This window comes from Myxocyprinus asiaticus, chromosome 49 (genome assembly GCF_019703515.2).
Source record: "Myxocyprinus asiaticus isolate MX2 ecotype Aquarium Trade chromosome 49, UBuf_Myxa_2, whole genome shotgun sequence".
Taxonomy (NCBI): Eukaryota; Metazoa; Chordata; class Actinopteri; order Cypriniformes; family Catostomidae; genus Myxocyprinus; species Myxocyprinus asiaticus.
Window position 1 is genome coordinate 4,102,149 of NC_059392.1, and position 22,105 is coordinate 4,124,253.

General features: G+C 34.3%; 2 protein-coding genes across 4 annotated transcripts; both read left to right on the plus strand.

Moving 5' to 3' along the window:
- The first annotated feature begins 148 nt into the window (after positions 1-148).
- On the plus strand, positions 149-17,041 carry LOC127438476 (ras association domain-containing protein 1-like). Of its 3 annotated transcripts, none has more exons than XM_051694099.1 (7): positions 149-290; positions 5,142-5,775; positions 8,803-8,927; positions 13,902-14,006; positions 14,139-14,436; positions 14,519-14,634; positions 16,240-17,041. In XM_051694099.1, exons 2-7 carry the CDS (start codon positions 5,502-5,504, stop codon positions 16,387-16,389), a joined length of 1,068 nt encoding a protein of 355 aa, XP_051550059.1. In that variant the 5' UTR covers positions 149-290; positions 5,142-5,501; the 3' UTR covers positions 16,390-17,041. The 3 variants fall into 3 exon arrangements, with proteins under 3 accessions (XP_051550059.1, XP_051550058.1, XP_051550060.1); XM_051694098.1 differs by lacking the exon at positions 149-290 and adding an exon at positions 3,235-3,561; XM_051694100.1 differs by lacking the exons at positions 149-290; positions 5,142-5,775; positions 8,803-8,927 and adding an exon at positions 10,752-11,012.
- Positions 17,042-17,714: 673 nt separating this feature from the next.
- Positions 17,715-21,863, plus strand: LOC127438182 (tumor suppressor candidate 2-like). Its single transcript, XM_051693545.1, has 4 exons — positions 17,715-17,856; positions 18,657-18,866; positions 20,770-20,890; positions 21,045-21,863. The coding sequence occupies exons 2-4, from the start codon at positions 18,718-18,720 to the stop codon at positions 21,108-21,110; spliced, it is 336 nt and encodes a 111-aa protein (XP_051549505.1). The 5' UTR covers positions 17,715-17,856; positions 18,657-18,717; the 3' UTR covers positions 21,111-21,863.
- The last annotated feature ends 242 nt before the right edge of the window (positions 21,864-22,105 follow it).

Below are 22,105 nucleotides of genomic sequence, written 5' to 3' on the forward strand. Positions count from 1 at the left end.
GTCTGTTTAAATCAAATGTCTTGAAATGACTCATGACTAATTTGAGAACCCAATGACCGTAACAAAATCAGACATTCACAACCAATTACTGGATATTTGTCCTGAACGGAGCAGAATTCTTGCACTCAGCCAGAATGGACAATTATAGAAACCTTCTTATCTGCTAATATGGGTCTCCCCAGCACCTCCCTTCCTGATGCCACAAGACATCCGCTATCACAGAGAGAGATAATCTTAGAGAATGTATCTTAACTCAAGTCCAAAGGAGTTATGCACACTAGTTGGATCAAGTAAGTGTACTACATTTCTCTGTTGTTGCACTAAAGATTTACATGGGATTATGGGAAGTGATTTTGTATGTTGTGAATCTGTGTTGTGCAGCTTTCACTTTCTAAGCATCCGATTTGCAACACTTATGCATGAGCTGCAGCAATGTTTATGTAATTAATACATAAATTAAAGGAATAGGTCACAGTAGTGTATTTCAGAAATACCATTAAAGTACTGTATTTCAAGTCTTCTGAAGCCATACAATAGATCTTATTCATAGTAGCACCATCTTTGATTTTTGACGGTAATGAAAACAAGTCTCTTCAATGACATGCACTGTATCAAAAAGCATTTTAGATCACATCTAATTTTTCACAACTCATGTTCTCTGGAATATTTTGTCTACTGAAATGTCTTGGAAAGATATTTTTTCAATGTTTTGTTCAATCTAGAAACACTTTAAACAACTGTACAACCCACTGAAGAGATTGTACATCTGTCCCTCACAGCCTTGACGTCAAAAATCATAGATGCCGCTGCTGCGAATAAGGTCTATATAGCTTTGTGTGAGGAACAGTCCGAAAGTTAAGACGTAATACACAACGTTATCCTCCATAACGTATTTTCGAACTGACGCATTGTGTTTGGTTACGACAAAATCAATGGTGTTTGGCATCAATAATATAAAACGTGGCACGGCGCTTCAACACCCCATTTTTCGAATCTGAATGTGGACTAGTGATGCCTTCACGTGCTATCGGAATTATCCTGCTTCCTACTTCTGAAGTCGTAATTACAAACAAGTCACGTTCAAGTGCTTTTTTTTTTCGTAATCAAGGAGGACACCACGTTCATGCATATTTCTTGGGTAATGCCCAATTCCCACTACTCACTAGTGCCGCCGCTTCTGAGACCGTCAATCTGCGCATCTTATCACGTGGTTCGTTGTGCATGACACCGCGGAGACTCACAGCATGTGGAGGCTCATGCTACTCTCCGCAATCCACGCACAACTTACCACACACCCCACTGAGAGCGAGAACCACTAATCACGACCACGAGGAGGTTACCCCATGTGACTCTACCCTCCCTAGCAACTGGGCCAATTTGGTTGCTTAGGAGACCTGGCTGGAGTCACTCAGCACGCCCTGGATTCAAACTCACGACTCAAGAGGTGGTAGTCAGCGTCAATACTCGCTGAGCTACCCAGGCCCCAGGGTAACTCTTATTTTGACATAGTAACACATGCTAGCCAAGTGGCTAACGATGATGGAATTTTGGTCTAATACGTGCTATTTTCTCTGTGCAAAAATGCACAATAAGCATCAGATAGTTCCTAATATACGTAAATGTACTATATCACTGAAACGGCAAATGATAAAATGGTAGCTGGGTTTAGAAAAATGTATAAAGCCATTATTCACTATTGAAACTATATTCTTGAATGTCTATGTCTCCTCCCAACTCAAAAGTTTCCCTGTCGTTATTAGGACTTGAGGGGGCGTTCATGTGCATCTTCCGAGAGGGAAACTCGTATTTACAATATTTCCGATGGCACATGAAGGCAGCGTTAGAATGTAGTGCGCAAGTCGCATGGACCACTTTTATGGTACTTTTTTATATTCTGGATCTTAAGTGTTGCTATGAAGTGTCATTGTACGGAAACGAGTGGTTTAAAAATTCTCGTTTTGTGTTAAGTGGAAAAAAAAGCTATAATGTTTACATGCACACCAATACGCCAATTACTACCAAACAATTGTTAATTTTAAAAATCCGACAACACAAGAAAACCCTGTTTACATCATACTTGAAACCATCAGCTTATTTTGTCAAAACGTAAACAGACATGCGCACAACACTGGGACATATTGGATAAAACGGTATGGACGCCAGAAAAAGTGTTTACATCAGGATAATGGGCAAACATCTACATGTTCTGATCAGTTTACTCTTAAATCGTTTATGACTACTCCGATAAAAGAGTTTAAGGGGTTAACATGACCATACACATTGTCGGTTTATTAAGCATAATCAGTGTGAGCGTGTTAATTACTGTAATTATATTACTTTTTCATTGAAAAAAGTAAGGGATTACTCTTAATTTTTCAGTAATTTAATTAGTTACTTCTGATGTTAATCATTAAGATGTAATTAGCATTAATAGAACAATTCTATATAAAACAATAGTGAATTTAAAATCGAAATTTAACGTCTAATATTAAAATGTATGTTTTCTAATTTAACGCCGCCCCTTTAAATTCTTTGGCCAGTTCATGAATAATTTATTTGATTTTATATGATTTATTTGAAAGAATTAAAAGTACAGTTTCATGTCTATCCTTGTATTTTTCATCTGGTCGAGGTTGATCAGGGTTTTAGGAAGTAATTAGTAATAAGTAATGCACTTACTTTTCAGACAGAGTAATTAGTACAGTAATCTAATTACATGGTAGAAGATGTAATTAGTTGTCAGTAATTAATTACTTTTTTAGAGTAATTTACCCAACACTGGTTGACGATGTACACACCAATATGTTGATTACTCCTAAAAATCAGATTAAGCAAGAACGTTTTCCAATGACATTTGAAAAAATCGTGTTAATCTCTGATTTTGATGTCAAACTGTGAAGAGGCATGCACAACACGTGCGTACCGTTTGATGAACCGGTAAGAACGCAGGTAAAGGTGTTTACATGCAACATGATATCAGCATAATGGGCAAAAATCTACCCCTGTCAATCAGTTTAATCTTAAATGGTCTTTTTTTTTACTTCCTTAAAGGTCCTAAAGAACTCATGTAGAGTTTAATTTTAAACAAGGTCATTGTAAATAAACCCACAGGCAGGATATAAACCCCAAGGGTCCACTACAAATGTTGCAGGAAATGTCTGCATCAGAAGTAGGACATCACGCCGGATTAACTGGTAATCTGCGTCTAGAGCGCATGCGCGCAAACACACCAGTGGTCGGGATGGACAAGGAAACTGATCGACCCGGTTTCGAGCCGTGACCGCGAAGGACGCCCACGGTGTACAGACTTTCTCAACTCGTATGAGGACACATCAATCGGTCGCGTCAAATCACTTTTTCACTTGAGTTTTTGCGTAATGGATGATGTTGTTCTATCCTTGCGCAATCTGGGCTCCGTTATCCCACTGCAGACGCGTTTGATACACGCGTCGGATTACGAGTAATTCGAGATTTCGTGAGCACAGATTTGAGAACACGGAAGCGTTTGCTTTCATTATGAGGTTCCTCTGAAAATATACAAGTGTTTTGTTACGGTTTGAGGTAGGTTGCTCTTCTAATACACTTATAACAAGGTAAAATAAAATAAATGTACTGTATAATCTGACTTTTTAAAATGGTACTTTTTAAAAGTTTATTTCACCGCACGTAAATTAGCTACAGTCAAAGTCAAATGACATATTTTCACATGTAATCTGTATCAGGTTTTTCCACTGTAGCCTATTCTTTTCTCTCTCACACACACACACACATATATATTTCATGTATTTATTTATGCATTTTTATTTTCTTATTTGTGTTCTTTGCTTTATTTGCACCAATATTTATGGATTTTATTTATTAAATTAATATTTTATTTTCTAATTATTTATTATAAATCTAACAAACAAACACGTTTATTTATATACACACATTATTTATCTATATATTTTATTTAAATGTATTTTAATAAATAGATGCATATTTTATTTATGAATGTATTTATTTGCTTATAATGTGTCATTTATTTGCTTTATTTGAAGCAACCATAATTAATTAAATATATTTCCACATCTAATATATAGGAGGCTTTTATAATCTATTTTTATTGTATTTATGCAATTCATGTATTTATAGATTTATTTATCATCTTATTTAAATATAGTAAATATTTGTATTTATTCATGCAGTTGTTCAATGCATTTGTATATTTGCTTATATTGTATTATTATTATTTCTGTTTTTGTTGCTTTATTTGGAGCAATTAAATCAACTGGCCATATTTTCACGTGAATTTATTTATGCATTTTGCTTATTTGCTTTATTTGCAGAAATATTGTTTTATTTATTTATTAAATAATTGTTAAAATTATTTATATATATATATATATATATATATATATATATATATATATATATATATATATATATTTAGATATTTTATTATATTAGGTTATTTATTTGCCTTTATTTGGAGCAATTCAAATCAATTAACTATATTTTCACATCTAATTTATGAGCCTTTTAAAGTCTACTTTTTAAAGGTTTTTTTTTATTATTACTGTGTTTTTTGTGACCCAGTTTTGCGCCTCTTTCTATTCTGGTGTAGTGCTTCAGGCTTTTGGGTTTCTCAGGATTAGGATAGTAGCCAAAAGAGGTGCCCTACAACAGAAACGCTCCAAAAACCCTTGAGTGAAATGCCCTTCACATGCATACTGATCAGTTTCCACATAGATGTTGTTAAGTGCTTTTAGCACGGTACAGATTAGTTTGCACAACCCCACTGGAATGTTATATCCCTATATGCATGTCTACAAGAGAACACAGTCCATAGACTTTCTGTGTAATGTGTAAAGAAGCGTTTGGCCCGTGCACAGTAAATATTTCATTCTCTGTTCGGTAAATATCAAGGTCTCTCTTTTACTGAAGAAAAATGTCAGATACAGTGGGGTCCAACAACTGTTTTGTTTTAAATCTCTGATTTTCAATGCGATCCCAGACTATGCAGTTTTAGTATATAAGGATAGTAAAACTCATTAATGGACTGAGAGGTTATATGGTGTGGATGTGCTCCACATTTTGCTATTATCATACATAACCACATTATATTGCAATCTAATGTAATCTCAATGTTTTCCCCACAGATTGAGCCAGATGTTGTCTAAAGCACTTCTGAAAATTTAAGAGGACATCTCAACATCAAACTCACATACCTGGGCATTCTTTTGACTAGAAATCATCTCATACAGGATTTATCGACTACTGGCGGATACATTTGAAGATATATGTTGCACACATGACCACAAAGTGATCCATGTTCGGCTTTAATCTAGAGATGCAAAAGCATCAGAACCAGATGCAAAAAAACTGGGTCAATCTAAAGTGGTCTAACAGATTATTCAATCTAAATCATGTCTCTAGTTTCATCCAGCACGCTATTTTAACCCCAGCCGTGTGCTACCTGATCTACTGAACCATGCTTTATAGCTGACCGTATTCCCAACATGGCAAAATGTGAGCTAATTGAATTACAAGACTTGACGCCCGATGATCGCATCGAGTTAGCGCCCTCTACCGGTCCTTCTGTCGCCGCGGGACAAACACTAGAAAGGTGGAGCAAAGAAAAGGTGGTGCGGATGATGGGGGACCGTGTACGTTTGGAGGACCCTGATTGGCGGGAACACGACTTTCAGCCCTGCAGTCAAACGCAGTTGAGTTGGTGTGACCTGTGCGGCGAATTTATATGGGGACTGTACAAACAGAGTCTTCGCTGTTCACGTGAGTAACAATGGTAGCTGGCAACGCTGATCATTTCGCCATCAATCCGGGGGAATGGAGTGTCCCTTGATCGTTTCAGGGTGGGGGCATCAAAAGTTTCTAGCCCCCCCTTAGACTCGGCCATGGACAGAGCCAGTCTTTAAACTTTTTTTAGGGAAATCAACTAACAAATTGCTTACTTATAGCTGACCGTTAATAGCATAGTATTAGGGGCCTGGGTAGCTCTGCGAGTATTGACGCTGACTGCCACCCCTGGAGTCACGAGTTCGAATCCAGGGCGTGCTGAGTGACTCCAGCCAGGTCTCCTAAGCAACAAAATTGGCCCGGTTGCTAGGTAGGGTAGAGTCACATGGGGTAACCTACTTATGGTCGTGATTAGTGGTTCTCGCTCTCAATGGGGCGTGTGGTGAGTTGTGCGTGGATCGCGGAGAATAGCATGAGCCTCCACATGCTGTGAGTCTCGGCGGTGTCATGCACAACGAGTCACGTGATAAGATGCGCGGATTGACAGTCTCAGAAGTGGAGGCAACTGGTGATCCTCCACCACCCTGATTGAGGTGAGTAATCGCGCCACCACGAGGACCTAGTAAGTAGTGGGAATTGGGCATTCCATATTGGGGAGAAAAGGAAAAAAAAAAAAAAGAAAAGACACAATTCAGCTTTAAGGAATCAACAAATATATTCAGGTTTTTTTTTTTGTTTTCGTACAATTTCATGTCCTGGAGGTTTTATTATTATCATTAAAACTAACAGAACTTTTTTCTGTCACATTAAAACTGACTGGGAAACTTTTTACCATTCCTTAATCATTTATTTATGCTACTTCAAAAGCCTTTTATGTATGCATTTTACTGTTTTAACCTTGTCCCAGACCCAACCATTTCTAATCAAGCTGTATTTTTGCCAGTTTTTGCAAAAAATTTAAAATTCGATTTCATTGTGTGGGTTTAGTATAGCCATTTTATTTGGAAAATATTAAAAGTGTCATTTTCAACACTGTCCAGACCCAATTTCAAAACAATTTACCAAAAAAGCACCAAATGAACGTACAAAAACATCAAGAGTTCCCTTAAAATACATAGTAAAATAGCAACATTTGGATCACGAATATTTTGTAACCCTTTAATGAATACCTCGGGTCTTTCGTGACCCGGGACCTCATTCCATCCCCTGTACCTCATCCGTTTTTTGGAGTTATGCCCACACCTCTTTAATATTCATCAACCTTTCTCTTCTGAATAGTGTAACACAATATACAGTGGCAAGAAATAGTATGTGAACCCTTTGGAATTACCTGCATTTATGTTTAACCTCCTGAGACCCCTGCATGTCTGCGGTGTGCGTTTTCCATTCCCCTTTTTGATTTGTAACTAGTAGCCACTAAGAAACATGCAAAAAAATAATAATTTTTTGACCAAATAGTTTTCCTAAAATTGATGTCCACATATGTGGACAGTTGTGAAGCTATAAAAAGCTATTTTGTTCATCAAATTATTTATTATGTTTCCAGGAGTGTTGGTTATTCCATTACACCAGAAATTAGCATAATTAATTCTGATTTAAAGTAATGTCCAGCATCATCCAATCACTGCCAACCATCTTAAAATACAATTATACATTATAAATTCTGAATCTATGTACCCATTATCATTGTCCCATGTCTGCCAAACATGTTGAGTGATCCAATCACTCAAATTTAAAAAATGGCATATCAGATGAAAATAGAGACTCAAACAGGTTTCTTAAAATCTGGTTTGATCTTCATCTAAGTTACAATAATGAACAAACACAGTCTGTTTTAACTAATAACACAAATGATTGTATTGTTCTCGTACATATTGAATACATCATTCAAACATTCATAGTGTAGGTTGGAAAAAGTATGTGAAATCCTAGACTAATGACATTAACAAAAGCTAATTATAGTCAGGAGTTGACAAACCTGGCATCCAATTAATGAAATGAGATTGGAGGTGTGGGTTAGAGCTACTTTGACTTATAAAAAGCACTCAAACATTTTGAGTTTGCTATTCACAAGAAGCATCTGCTGACGTGGACCATGCCTCGCGAAAAAGAGATCTCAGAAGACCTACGATCAAGAAGTGTTGCTTTGCATAAAGCTGGAAAGGGTTACAAAGTTATCTCGAAGAGCTTAGATATTCAGCTGTTCACAGTTAGACAAACTGTCTATAAATGGAGATGATTTAGTACTATAGCTACTCTCCCTAGAAGTGGCCGTACAGCAAAGATGACTCAAAGAGCACACTGCAGAATGCTCAGTGAGGTATAAAACAACCCTAGAGTAACAGATAAAGACTTGAAGGAATCATTGGAACTGGTTAACATCTCTGTTCATGAGTCTACTTTACGGAAAACATTAAACAGGCATGATGTCTATGGCAGGACAGCACGAAGGAAGCCGCTACTTTCCATCAAAAACATTGCTGAGTGCCTGAAGTTTACCAAAGACCACATTGGCACTCCACAAAGCTAGCAGGAAAGTGCAAGTATATAAGTGGCACGTCTATTTAGACTCAAAAGTGCATGTAAAAATACATATGTGTAGCTTATGTGCAGATTATGTGTTATGCGTATCTCAACATGTGTTTGACAGCCAGCTGCGTCTCATTAATTTCAGTGTGGAAGTAATATATCCTGTTCTATTGGGCCATTTTGTAGATCCATTTGTCATAGATATACTGTAAGTGCCAGGTCGATAAAGACCGGAGTATGTATTAAAATTTGGCAAAACACACATGCATTTAACAGTTAATGGAGTAAATCCCATGGACAGGTATTGACCTCTTCGTGATTATTTTTTGTTTATGCCATCAAAAATCTGATTTTTGCTCTTTTTAAGCTGTAATACTGAGAATGTACATAGAAAGAGAACTGAGAGCTTGTTCATATTTAACTCTGGGAACAAAACTTGAAAGTGAAATCTTCATGATTTTCTTTGTTCTTTCCCCAAACACAGTGATTATTTATGTTTTTCTGAATTTATGTTGTATTTCTTTGTATTTTTAGACTGTAACTACACCTGTCATTACCGCTGTCAACCGTTTATTCAACTGGACTGCAGCTCAAACTGTGATTCTGTCACCGACCAATCAAAATACTGCGAGGACACAATTGAGACAGACACTAATGTGGTGAGAAAACAAATGCTTTAGAGATATTCTCCACTGTTAATGTGCGCATACATTTAAGTTCAAACGTTGTAACGGGTTTCCGCCCTGTCATCTGTCACTTGAGGTGGTTTTGTGTCTTAGCACGCCATATGCTGCCACAAAATTTATGACGGCTCAGATGGAGCCTCGCAACACAATAAAGCATCTGCTCACTATTTTACATTTTTAAATGAACAATTACATTTATCTCTGTTTTGACTTTTTAGATCGATTCAGGTACAGTTGTACCTGGCTTTTATTAGTATTTTAAACCACTAGAGTCAAAGCTGCATGTTTAACTCCAATATATTTAGGGTTGTATAGGACATTTAGTTCATAAGGAATATTTAGAGTAATAATCACAGTGACTTTCTTTGTCTGCGGTCAGATCTGCTATTGATCGTCAGTGTAAGTGAGTCTTTCTTGAGTAATCAAGTGAAAGTGATATGGGGGGAACGTGGCAGGGTGACAGATGGGTAAATTAACTTATAAACTCAGCAAAAGTCAATGGTTGTCAATGCAACATTTGCATGATGGTTTTTTTTTTCTGCTTGTAATCCTTTTGAATACAGGCAACATTTTCCCAGAAGCACACTGTATTCGGACCATATGTGACATATACATAATATCCTCTTGAGAGCCAGTAATTCTTTAGACCATACATATAAAGGGCTTATACAATAGCACAACAATCTATTATATTATATAAAACAGTATCAAATAAATAGTGCATTATAAACAAACACAATACATTTTATATTGTATTACATGTATTTAAAAGTAAATATATTTATTACATTTTTATATAATGTTATAAAATATATTGTTTTTGTTTAATCATATTATATATTTAAATGTTTACATATAATTGTAATATATAATGTGTTACATTTATTTTAAAATACATATATTATATTTTTTATATAAACAAATGATCAAATATTTGTTAGGTTTAATCATATTATATAATTATATTTAAATATAATTATATAATATTTATTACATTTATTTAAAAATAAATATATTGCATTTTATAAATAATAAATATGATAAAATATATTGTTTCTGATTAATCATATTATTATAATTATATTTTACTTATAATTGTAATATATTATGTTACATTTATTTAAAATAAATATATTATATTTTTATATAACAAAAATGATAAAATAAATTTTTTGTTTTATCATATTATATAATTATATTTAAATATAATTATATAATATGTATTATATGTATTATATTTATTTAAAAATAAATATTACATTTTATATATAATAAATATGATAAAATATATGTTTTTGTTTAATCATATATAGTTATATTTGTATTTATATTAGTATTTTAATATATTGTTACATTTATTTAAAGATAAATATATTTATTATATTTTATATACAACAAATATGATAAAATATTTTGTTTTTATTTCATCATAATCATAATATATTATGTATAATATTATTTAAAAATACTTATATTTTTACATGTATAAAAAATAATGAATAATTAAAAATAATTGTATGTATTTCATTTATTTAAACATAAATAAAATAGATATATATTATATTTAATTATATTTATTATTTTTATACTTTATTATATTATTTATATCATTTTTTTTAAAACATATTTATTATACAGCAAACGCTTTAATCAGTATTTTATAAAGCAATTTGTATTCAATTTTATTTTGTTCTGGTGGGTCTCAGGGGGCGGAGTCCGTTTTGAATGGAGGGAGTAAATTCCGTGTGCTGTAAATTCTATCCGGGGGCGGGGCAAACTGATGGGTGGGGTTTTAAATCAAGTTTAACGGTTACATCCCGGTTGCACGAGGGAGAGACAGCCACATCATCCATAGACACACACACACCCTCTCTTATAAACTACCGGTGTTCTCGGTGTCGGTTTGGTTCGGTAATGACGGATTGTGAGTGGTTCGACATGACGTGGGGCAGCAGCGCGAGCAGCGGATACTGCAGCCAGAGCGACTCCGAGCACGAGTTCGAGCAGTTCTACACCGCGCGCACGTCACTCAGAAAGACCAAGAAACGCAAAGACAGAGTAAGACAAGTGTTCATAATAACAACAAATACAATATGAACCATATATATATTTTGTTTTTGTGTTTTTGCGTAGATTTGCGAATTTATGTTCCTATTTTAACGGGAGACAACTGAACTAAAGGATATCTTGCATCACTTTCGGTTTGCCAACAAAGCATGTGCGCGTGCGTGTTTATTTTTAAATGATGTTCACATACTAGATAAATATGTTTATAATAATTTATAGAATTCTATTAACAAATTAAATGTTTTATTAATTTATTGTTTTAAAACATATGTATTGTATTTCTGTGATATTTTAAATGAAAGGTAATTGTATTGATGGGAGAGGAAATGTGTGTGTAAGTGTGTATTAGTGAGTGTGCGTGTGTGTCTATGAGTGTGTGTAAGTGAGTGAGTGTGTGTGTGTGTGTGTGTGTGTATATATATATATATATATATATATGAGTGTGTATGAGTGTGTGTGTGGGTGTGTGTGACTGTGTACGAGTGTGTGTGTGTTTATGAGTGTGTGAGTGTTTGTGTGTGTGTGTAAGTGAGTGTGTGTATGAGTGTGTGTAGATGAGTGTGTGTGTGTGTGTGTGTATATATATATGAGTGTGTAAGTGTGTATGAGTGTGTGTGTGTGTGAGTGTGTATGACTGTAAGTGTGTCTGTGTGAAAGTGTGTGTGTATGAGTGTGTGTGTGTGTGTGTGTATATATATATGAGTGTGTAAGTGTGTATGAGTGTGTGTGTGTGTGAGTGTGTATGACTGTAAGTGTGTATGAGTGTGTCTGGGTGAAAGTGTGTGTGTATGAGTGTGTGTGTGTGTGTGTGTATATATATATGAGTGTGTAAGTGTGTATGAGTGTGTGTGTGTGTGAGTGTGTATGACTGTAAGTGTGTATGAGTGTGTCTGGGTGAAAGTGTGTGTGTATGAGTGTGTGTGTGTGTGTGTGTATATATATATGAGTGTGTAAGTGTGTATGAGTGTGTGTGTGTGTGAGTGTGTATGACTGTAAGTGTGTATGAGTGTGTCTGTGTGAAAGTGTGTGTAAGTGTGTGAGTGTGTATGAGTGTGTGTCTGTGTGAAAGTGTGTGAGTGAGTGTGTATGAGTGTGTGTGTATATGAGTGTATGTTGTGTGAGTGTGTGCATGTATGTGTGTGCGTATGTGTGTGTGAGAGAGTGTGTGTGTGTGTGTGTGTGTGTGTGTGAGAGAGAGGGAGAGACTGTGAGTGTGTGTGTGTTGTGGGGGGGTTTCCTCTTCTAAATGACATCACTAAACAGGATTATCAATTCAAAGCATCCCTGCAGTCTGTCCATGTCTTGTTATTGCTTTTTAAACTTAATTAAATCTCAATTATTGTATCAAATAATTGTAACCATATTATGGGAACAGGTTTATTTTTATTTATGTATCACTTAAACATGTAATGCGTCTTTAGATTGTGCAAAGTATAATTCTAACACAACATTGTAGCTTTTGGCAAAAGCAATTTACCGACATCCTGGTTGAGCTTGTGAACAGTAAACTTTAAATGTTTCTAATAAATACATCTATAACATGTAATACTTTTAACAAACAACCTTTTTATTGTATTTAAATCATTTCATGTTAATAACATTAAAATAGTAATAGTAATAAACATGCAAATTGATGTGAATAAATAGTTAAACATTTATTAATTGCATTTATTTTATTTTAATAACATTAAATAATAGTAATAAACATGCAAATTGATGTGAATAAATTGTTCATTATTTATTAATTGCATATAAATTATTTTTGTAATTTTAATAAAATTAAGTAATACTAATATATGAGCAAATTGATGTGAATAAATTGTTAAATATGTATTAATTGCATTTATTTTATTTAAATAACATTAAATATTAGTAATAAACATGCAAATTGATGTGAATAAATGGTTAATTATTTATTAATTGCATATAATTTATTATTTGAATTATTTAATTTTAATAAAAGTAAGTAATAGTAATATATGAGCAAATTAATGTGAATAAATGGTTAAATATTTAATTATGTTTAAATTATTTTATTTTAATAACATTAAGTAATAGTAATATACAAGCAAACTGATGTGAATAAATGATTATTCACATTAATTAATTGCATCTAAATTATTATTTAAATTATTTCACTTTAATAAAAATAAGTAATTGTAATATATGTGCTAATTGATGTAAATAAATGATTACACATTTATTAATTGCATCTAAATTATGATTTAAATTATGTATTTTTAATAAAATACATAGAATAGAATAGTGCCTACAAACCTCTTAGTAAGCAAGTCAACGCTGACATTTGTATGGAAAAACTCCCTATATATGGAGAGGATGATTAAAGTTGTTTAAGTAGATGAGGAAGAAACCTATAAATATATAACCTAATAAATATTTCTAGGGATCTCACAAATGTAGGACGCTTTTGTACTTGCAGAGTTAATGTGGGAGTTTGAATATGTTGTATAATTTCTGAAGGCGCATGAGTGTAAGTGGAACAGTATGTGTGTGTATTCCCACTTCCTGTTAGCTATTTTTGGAAGAGGGAGGGATTTCCTGTGGTCTCAATGAGTTGATTATAAAAGCATCCAGCTGTATCTCACTGTGTAGCCTAAACTCGTGCTTATAAAACGTGTATGCAACGTCTCCTGCTGCGATTGTTGTGGTGTGCTAACACAACTAGTTATTGTTATTACATGATAGTTCATTAACAACAAAAATGAAAGTTTATTTGGTTAAAGCCACATAAAGCTGGCCAGTCCTTGTTGATTTGTTGTATATCGTGTGAACCAAACTAAACGGTCTCTTTTGTGTACTTTGCTGGCCTCATGTGGTCATCTGATAGAATTACATGCTGCCTCTTTATCTGTCCTACAGGATGAACAAGTAGACTTGAAGAAGCAGGATCTGTCCATCAGTGAATTACAGCAGAAAGTGAAAGAATACAATGCGCAGGTCAACAGTAACCTCTTCATGGTTCTGGTGAGGAAACCTGTTGAAATATGAAGTTCAAAGTGGATCATGTTTTTGAGTAATCTGGTTTCTTAAAGGGACAGTACACCTCCCATAATCATTTACTCACACTCATGTCCCATACTTGTTCTACATCTTCAGAACCGTGACGGGTCTTACACTGGCTTCATAAAGGTCCAGTTTAAGCTGTCCCGGCCTGTGTCTATCCCACCTACACAGAGCTCGTCGTCCTCCTCAGGATTGGATGGTGGTTGTCGGGAAGACAAAGCACTGAAGCATCGCACTTCATTTTACCTGCCCAGAGACACGGTGAAACACCTGCACATCAGCTCCAGCACGTGCGCCAGAGAGGTCATCGAAGCTCTGCTGAAAAAATTCACCGTAGTGGATAATCCCGCGAAGTTCTCGCTGTTCGAACGCAGCGAGCGGCAGAATCAAGGTATGGTACACATGGTTATTGATTTTTGTATGTCTTTAACAAATCTGGAATATATTAAAATGTTAAATAATATTATTTTCAGTGTACTTGAGGAAGTTAGCGGATGATGAACGGCCTCTTTTCCTGCGTCTGTGTGCTGGACCCAATGAGAAAGTCCTCAGTTTAGTCCTTAAAGAGAATGAAACTGGGGAAGTTAATGTAAGTATACGTCCTGCTTTTATTTTTTAAATGGCAATAGATGAAAGGCAGTACAAAGAATACTACCATGATATGTGAATACATCGAAATTTAAATTAGTGGACGACCGGTATGGGTTTTTCAATGGCCAATACCGATATCTATAGAGCAGGATGGCCGATATAAATGCCGATAAACATAATACAATTTAACAACAGTAAATCAGATGTACACAAAATGTATAAAGTGAAAGAAACCATTATTTTATGCAGTATTTACTAATTTGTATAAACTTAAAAAGAAAAACCTTGAAATCAGAAAGTGTTGACTATCTATTGACAAATCTACTGGTAGATTTTGGAACTGACACAAGGTTAACTCTTCTGTTAATCAGCCAAATAAACACATTTATCAGCCGATGCGATAATCACAAAATGACCAAATATCGGCAAATTAATGGCCTGACCAATATATCGGTCTATCACTAATTAAAATCTGCTGGTAGATTTTGGAACTGACACAAGGTTAACACTTTTGTTAATCAGCCAAATAAACACGTTTATCGGCCAATGCCGATAATTGCAAAATGGCCAAATATCGGCTGATTAATCGTCTGACCGATATATCGGTCTGTCACTAATTGAAATCTATTGGTAATTTTGGAACTGACACAAGGTTAACTCTTCTGTTAATCAGCCAAATAAACACATTTATCAGCCGATGCCGATAATTGCAAAATGGCCAAAAATCAGCTGATAAATCGCCTGACCGATATATCGGTCTGTCACTAATTAAAATCTACTGGTAGATTTTGGAACTGACACAGGGTTAACACTTCTGTTAATCAGCCAAATAAACATGTTTATCGGCTGATGCCGATAATTGCAAAATGGCCAAATATCGGCTGATTAATCGGCTGACCGATATATCGGTCTATCGCTAATTGAAATCTATTGGTAGATTTTGGAACTGACAGAAGGTTAACTCTTCTGTTAATCAGCCAAGCAAACACAGTTATCGGCTGATAATCGTAAAATGGCAAAAAATTGGCAGATTAATTGCCTGACCGATATATCAGTGTATCACTAATTGAAATATATTGCAGTACAGTAATTAGAAGCACAGTTGGAAATGTGCGTAATTGTCATGAAAATAATATGACAATACAAAAAATCTTGATCAACCTAAAAATAGGCTTAATTTCAGTAGGCATCTGGAAATCTTCTTGACAGGTTTTGTGTGATTCATTCAAACCAGAATGGAAATTTAAGGTGCCGTTTACACCAAATGTGTTTTTGCGTATTACACTTTTCTTCAGCGTTTCGCGCAGGAGCGGCATGTTTTTTAGACGCCGTGTCAACAAGATTACAGGATTTACAAGAATTTTAAAATGTTTTACACTACTTTTTTGACTAATAAGTCATTAGATTACAGTAACTAATTATTTTGTAATTGGATTAGACCCAGTGGGGCAAACATATACAATAATTAGGGTTAGCAACATAATATTGTCCCCATAGACTTCTATTGTAAATGCATTTCTATACACACTTTTTTGTTTGTTTACAAACTGAGGTACATAAGTATTCCACATAACTGGTTTGATATTCTTTGTTCTTCTCACAGTGGGATGCATTCAGTTTTCCTGAACTCCAGAACTTCCTGCGTATACTGCAGAGAGAGGAAGAGGATTATGTTCGACAGATTGTGCAACGCTACACTCTGGCGCGGGAAAAGATGAAAGAGGCTATCAAGAATTGTAGCACACCTGGCTGAAATGTACACGGGCTGCTTTTTTTACCTCAGAAATGAAAGAAAATGAAAAGGAACCGTACTCATACACAGCTTGTTTGAATCCAAAGAGTGTGTGGAAGAACCCTTTGTCCTTAAATGGTCGAATCCATTAGAGGGCATGATAGGGGTTGTAAACGAAAGGGAAATGGAGTGAGAGAGAGGAGTAGCAGCGTGTGTTTAAGTGTGACTGTGGGCGTGTGAGGAGAGTGACTTTACACTGGAAGAAATATTGCTGTTGTAGCTTAACTGTAGATTCAGTTAAATGTCTGCTTCAGTGGAGTGATGTCTTCCTGTTTGAAAGGCAGATTATTTGTTTGTGGTGAATGCATATAACAATGCAGAGAAAAATATTTTAAAGAGTATTTTAAGATGCATCATTTGGAGGTTTAAACTGCAAATAGGATTATTTTACTGTTTTGTCAGATTTTGATGTACCCATGTAAAGATATTGAGTTTTTTCTGAAATGAAAATAAAAATGATATATTTTTCCCCTTTAATATGACTAAATTGACAATATGACATATTATGAACAAATGTTCAGAAATCATTTAATATTTTGATTAGAAAGCATCTTAATTTTTTTAATTATGTGACATTGCATGAAAAATAAAATGTATTATTATTGCAATTTTATCACTTTGTAGCTGTTTTCATGATAAAAATAAATTTCAGAAATTATCAAAGGAAAATGAAGGATTAATTATATGAAATTAAATAAAAGTAATGCTATGACGGTAAATAAACTTTGAGAAAAAACCTGGAAATTAACATGGATGCAAGGGTGATCCAACTTTATGGTTCCTTACAGAGAGAATTTGCGTGAGATGAGTCATAATAATAATAATAATAACATTTTTAAAAATGTTTTATTAACATGATATAAAATTCTAACAATAATTCTTGATCATAATAAAGTATATACAAGGAAACAATGATAATAAATTGAAAATAAAAAATGTAATGAGGACCACCTATCCATAATTGATTGTAAACCTGGAAAATGTGATTTCCAGGCCTGTAAATTATTAAAATAATGGAACATTTTATAGTGAATATAATTTTTCTGGGTATGAATATTTAATAAGCTAGAAATTGCTCTTTTTGAGTGCGACTTTTTACTTTTTTTTTTTTTTTTTTTTTTAAGAAAAATCCTTATCCAGTATTTACAAACGATTGGAAAAATCACTGGACAAATTAGCGGTAGGAACACCGAATAAAGCAATTAATTCTGAGGACTTTTATTCTGTAAATTCTACTGAACTTTTATTCTATTTTCTTTATCAAGGAAGCAGTTCTGTATTTCCGGTTGAAGCTGTAGTGTTCTGATTCACGCTCAAATCTGCAGCGGTTCGTCTGTGACTCTAAACACAAAAAATATATATCTGAACAAATTAATCCGCTTTATTTCTTCTGCAACACTTCAAGTAACATCGGGAGACTCTATTCAAGTAAGTGTCATGAAAAAAAATGACATTATTATTGTGTTATAAAAACAAATAACGTAGGACATTATAATAATGTCAGCTGTATTAGCATGAAAGCTACACACATGTAGAAAATTATAAAATAAAATAATGAACCTTCGAGTTAGTTGTTGATAGTAACACGCAATGTAACATTTAAGTAGTGAAATATAGTTAAAAAAATATATATTTGCTAAATTATTTTAGTGTCAAACACAATCTGTAATTTTTCTAAAGATGCTACATTCTAATACTGATGTAAAAATATCTGTTATGTAAAATAATGTCCAATTAAATAATTTATTAAGGGTGTAAGAATATAATTCATGATGAATATGCGTCTATCTATAATAGTGGTTGATGATATAACCTATAACATGTTTATGGACTTTTGTTTTATCAACATCAAGATTTTAGGTTAAAATATTTTAGGTCTTGTATCTATTTACCTTTTAAATCACCTTTTTGCCTTCATTAGTTCATTTTAAATGGTCATGTGGTGTGACAAATTAATTTTAAAATATTTCTATTCCATGTAGTGTCTAGGTACACTTTAGCTCATAATAGCTGAATGCATAATAATAATAATAATAAAATATTTGCTATAATTTCCCTTAAGTACTTCATATCAGCTGCACATATAGAAAAGCTGTAAATGATCTATGTACGTACTTTCCCACCATCATAAGTAGTCATATTTTATTTTTGACTGACAGCTTTACATCGTCAAATAGGTCAATATTTAACAATAAAAGTCAAATAATTGCCTGTTTTTCTTCTTTCAGGCCTTCAAATCCGTTCTGAGTGTGAATACCCGAACAGGGGGAGAATGTTCTGCAGCCCATAATGGGCGGTAGTGGGTCTAAAGGTAAAGGTTACTGGCCGTTCTCTGGTTTGGGTGGCGGCGATGAACCTGCCAAAGACGGCCTAGATCAGAGTCTGGCCAGGGTGCGGAGCATCCGAAATGCAACGCCTTTCGTGTTTACCAGGAAGAGGTAAATATAACCACAACTCCAGGCGTGCGACTTGATCTCAAACAGCAAAAATGGACTGCCGTGGCAATTACACTGAGCAAGAGAAGGAAAGCGCAGTGTGGAAAACAAGCTTTCGCAACTATCGTTTTCGAAATATAAATATTTCTGGTTTTTGTTATACAGGCTGATCGGAATTGTATCGCCCTGATATGGTATATTTTGACCGTACATAATTGCATTTAATAATAGGGATATTTACAAGTAATCGAATAATCGAGTACTCGTTCAGCACCAAGTAATCGACTATTAAAAGTACTACTCGTAAATTGCAAATACATTTTCTTTGCATATTTGCCTGCTGTAGGCAATGCTGAATTATACTGTACTTTCCCTCTAAATGTCTCACCAAATCTCAGTTACAACCAAGTCGTTAATGTATTGTATTGTAACGTAACGAAATGTAATCATAACTGAATTAATGCTTATTTTTTTTATTTTTTTTTTTTTTTTTTCAAACGATACAGTGTGTTTAAATTAGCTTATTTAGAAACCATTCTTGGTAATGTTTGTTAATAAAACAAAATATACATTTAATTTGTGTCATACCTGTTATACAAGCAGTGTTGGGTCTAATTGAATTACAAAGTAATTAGTTACTGTAATCAGGTTACTTATTAGTCAAAAAGGTAGTGTAATACATTTTATAATTCTTGTAATCAGATTACAGATTCTGACTTTTAATTTAATTACTTTTAAGTACATTATAGGGTTATGCGTGTGTCTAATATATTATTTATGTTGAATACATGAATTATGGCCCCGTAACGAGAAATGTGAGGTGTTGAGTGTATGACTTGTGTGTAACAATGAACAAGAAAGAAATATAGACATTATTTTGAATTTGATGAGTGGAAAAGTGTTTTAGAAAGTAATGCGAAAGTAAAGTAATTAGTACTGTGATTACTTTCCCAATTAAATACTTAGTAAAGTAATCTGATTACAATTTTAGATAAATAATTAGTAATTTGTAGTGGATTACTATTTTTAAGTAACTTACCCGACACTGTTTACAAGTAATCAATTAATCGTTTTTTTGGTTTAGAGTTCTCGACTACAAAAGTACTCAATAATTCGCATCCCTACTTAATATATGGCTATTTACCATGTGTTAATTTAATTGAATAAATATTAAATATTTAATTGTTTAAATTATTGTATTATGTAAGACAGTGTTAATTTCATCAATGATAACGAAGACGAGACGAAAAAGGCGCATCATGACGATAATTAAACGCAATGTAATATCCTTTCACGGAAAATTAATAAGTCTGTAAAGCTTGAAGAATTCAGAGTGCAGTAGACTAACTTCTAAAAAGTAGCTAATACTTCAGTCTGTTCGTTATTATTTGAGGAGCTCGGTTTTTTTCACAACATGGACGGTAGGCTATGTATAGTTATATGTTCGATACATTTTTAAATTAGAAAATATTTATAAATTTTTTCCCTAAATGTTTGAATATTTGATTAAAGTTTGGTCTGTTACAGTTTGACACACTTTTTTGTCCATTTTGCACATGGTCGTCAACTAAAAGATTTTATTTTTTTGACTAAAATGGTCATTTTCGTCAGACTAAAAGTAATGAATATGAGATGACGTAATACTGACTGATTTTAAAGGACATTATTGTCAAAAGGCTAAAACTATGACTAAAACAAAAAACTGTGAAAAAATTAACACTGATGTAGGAAGAAAATGAGAAACAGAAGGTTGCAAGAAATATATTTAGCTATGGAGGAAATCGTCAGTTATAAAATTATTTGACCACAGAATTTTGTGATCACAATCAAGTATTCCAGTGAGCTGCGAAATATGTGTCTTTAACTTCGCATATTTATGTTTTTTATTTGTGTTTGTGTTGTGTAGCTCTTTGTACTTCGATGAAGACGGCGACCTGGCTCACGAGTTCTACGAGGAAACGGTAGTGACTAAAAACGGCCGTAAGAAAGCCAAACTAAAACGAATCCACAAGAATCTCATACCTCAGGTTTGTTAATGCGGGAAGATTTCTTCAACAAACGACAACATTCTGTCAACAGATGCATGTTCTATTTACATTAATCATGGCCAATTTTTTAAACATTTAAAAAATTCTTTTATTATTATTATTATGACTCATCTCGTGCAAATTCTCTCTGTAGGGAACCATAAGGTTGGATCACCCTTGCATCCATGTTGATTTTCCAGTCGTCATCTGTGAGGCTTGACGCCATTGTTTGCCTCCTGCGAAGATTCCGTCCTTCCTCATTTTCCTCCCAACCGCTGGATCCTGGACACGCTTGCTGTGTGGCGCCCCCTAAGTTTGGGAGGGCTCAATGCGTGTTGTGTGGAATCCCAACAAACAGACCGCAAGATATTCTGGCTGCCTGAGAAGAGGCCACGGCCTGATAATGATGTCCTGACTCTACGTTTCTTGTAATCTGCCACATGTATGTCTTAAAGACTATTATTATGGGCTGTACGGCCAAGACACTAAGTGTGGTTTGTATATGAGTGTATGAGTGTTTGTTTGACATATATATATGGTCATAGAAGTAGAGAATATTTAGCAATGTTTGACTTTATCAGGAGCAGGTCATGAAGTCAAGCTGAATGATCAGGTTGTATTTGAATGCTTTAATCAGTGGGCATTGCCAAAGCAAAACTTCACAGATCATTGCAGTTAGGATTAGTACATTTTAAACTACAGCCTTACATTTTGCATGTAGTCCCTATACACGTGAATCTGCTTTCTTTTCAGCCAGTAGGGGAGAATCAATGGCTGTTTACCACGCTGTGATTTGTTATTGCTGAGTGGATGATGAGAATGCTGCCAGTCCTTGATTGGATGATTGAGTCACTGAGTGACATAGTGCTGCCAATCACTGTGAGAAGCCCCGCCCCTCTCACTGTAGAGGCAGTCTTTATTTATTACTGTTGAAATGATAATGGCATTAAAGAAAATACCACCTCTAAATGTATATCATGTGTGCCCATTTATTCAAGTCAGATTTAAAGAGATAATTCACACACACATACACACTCTATCATATTTTATCATCAGAATTTTGTACTTTTATTTTGTAACTAATCCTTTAACTTTTGTTTGTTTGTTGTTTTCTGGGGTGGGATTTTCTCCCCAATTTGGATTGCCCAATTCCCGATGCACTCTAAGTCCTCGTGGTGGCGTAGTAACTCGCCTCAGTCCGGGTGGCGGAGGACG

Excerpts from the sequence above, each read along its gene's own strand:
- LOC127438476 (XM_051694099.1), top strand. The coding sequence starts at position 5,502 with ATGGCAAAATGTGAGCTAATTGAATTACAAGACTTGACGCCCGATGAT. Across the intron at positions 5,776-8,802 it reads ACAGAGTCTTCGCTGTTCAC|ACTGTAACTACACCTGTCAT; the intron begins GTGAGTAACAAT and ends TTGTATTTTTAG. Across the intron at positions 14,437-14,518 it reads CAGCGAGCGGCAGAATCAAG|TGTACTTGAGGAAGTTAGCG; the intron begins GTATGGTACACA and ends TATTATTTTCAG.
- LOC127438182 (XM_051693545.1), top strand. The coding sequence starts at position 18,718 with ATGGGCGGTAGTGGGTCTAAAGGTAAAGGTTACTGGCCGTTCTCTGGT. Across the intron at positions 18,867-20,769 it reads TTCGTGTTTACCAGGAAGAG|CTCTTTGTACTTCGATGAAG; the intron begins GTAAATATAACC and ends TGTGTTGTGTAG. Across the intron at positions 20,891-21,044 it reads ACAAGAATCTCATACCTCAG|GGAACCATAAGGTTGGATCA; the intron begins GTTTGTTAATGC and ends TTCTCTCTGTAG.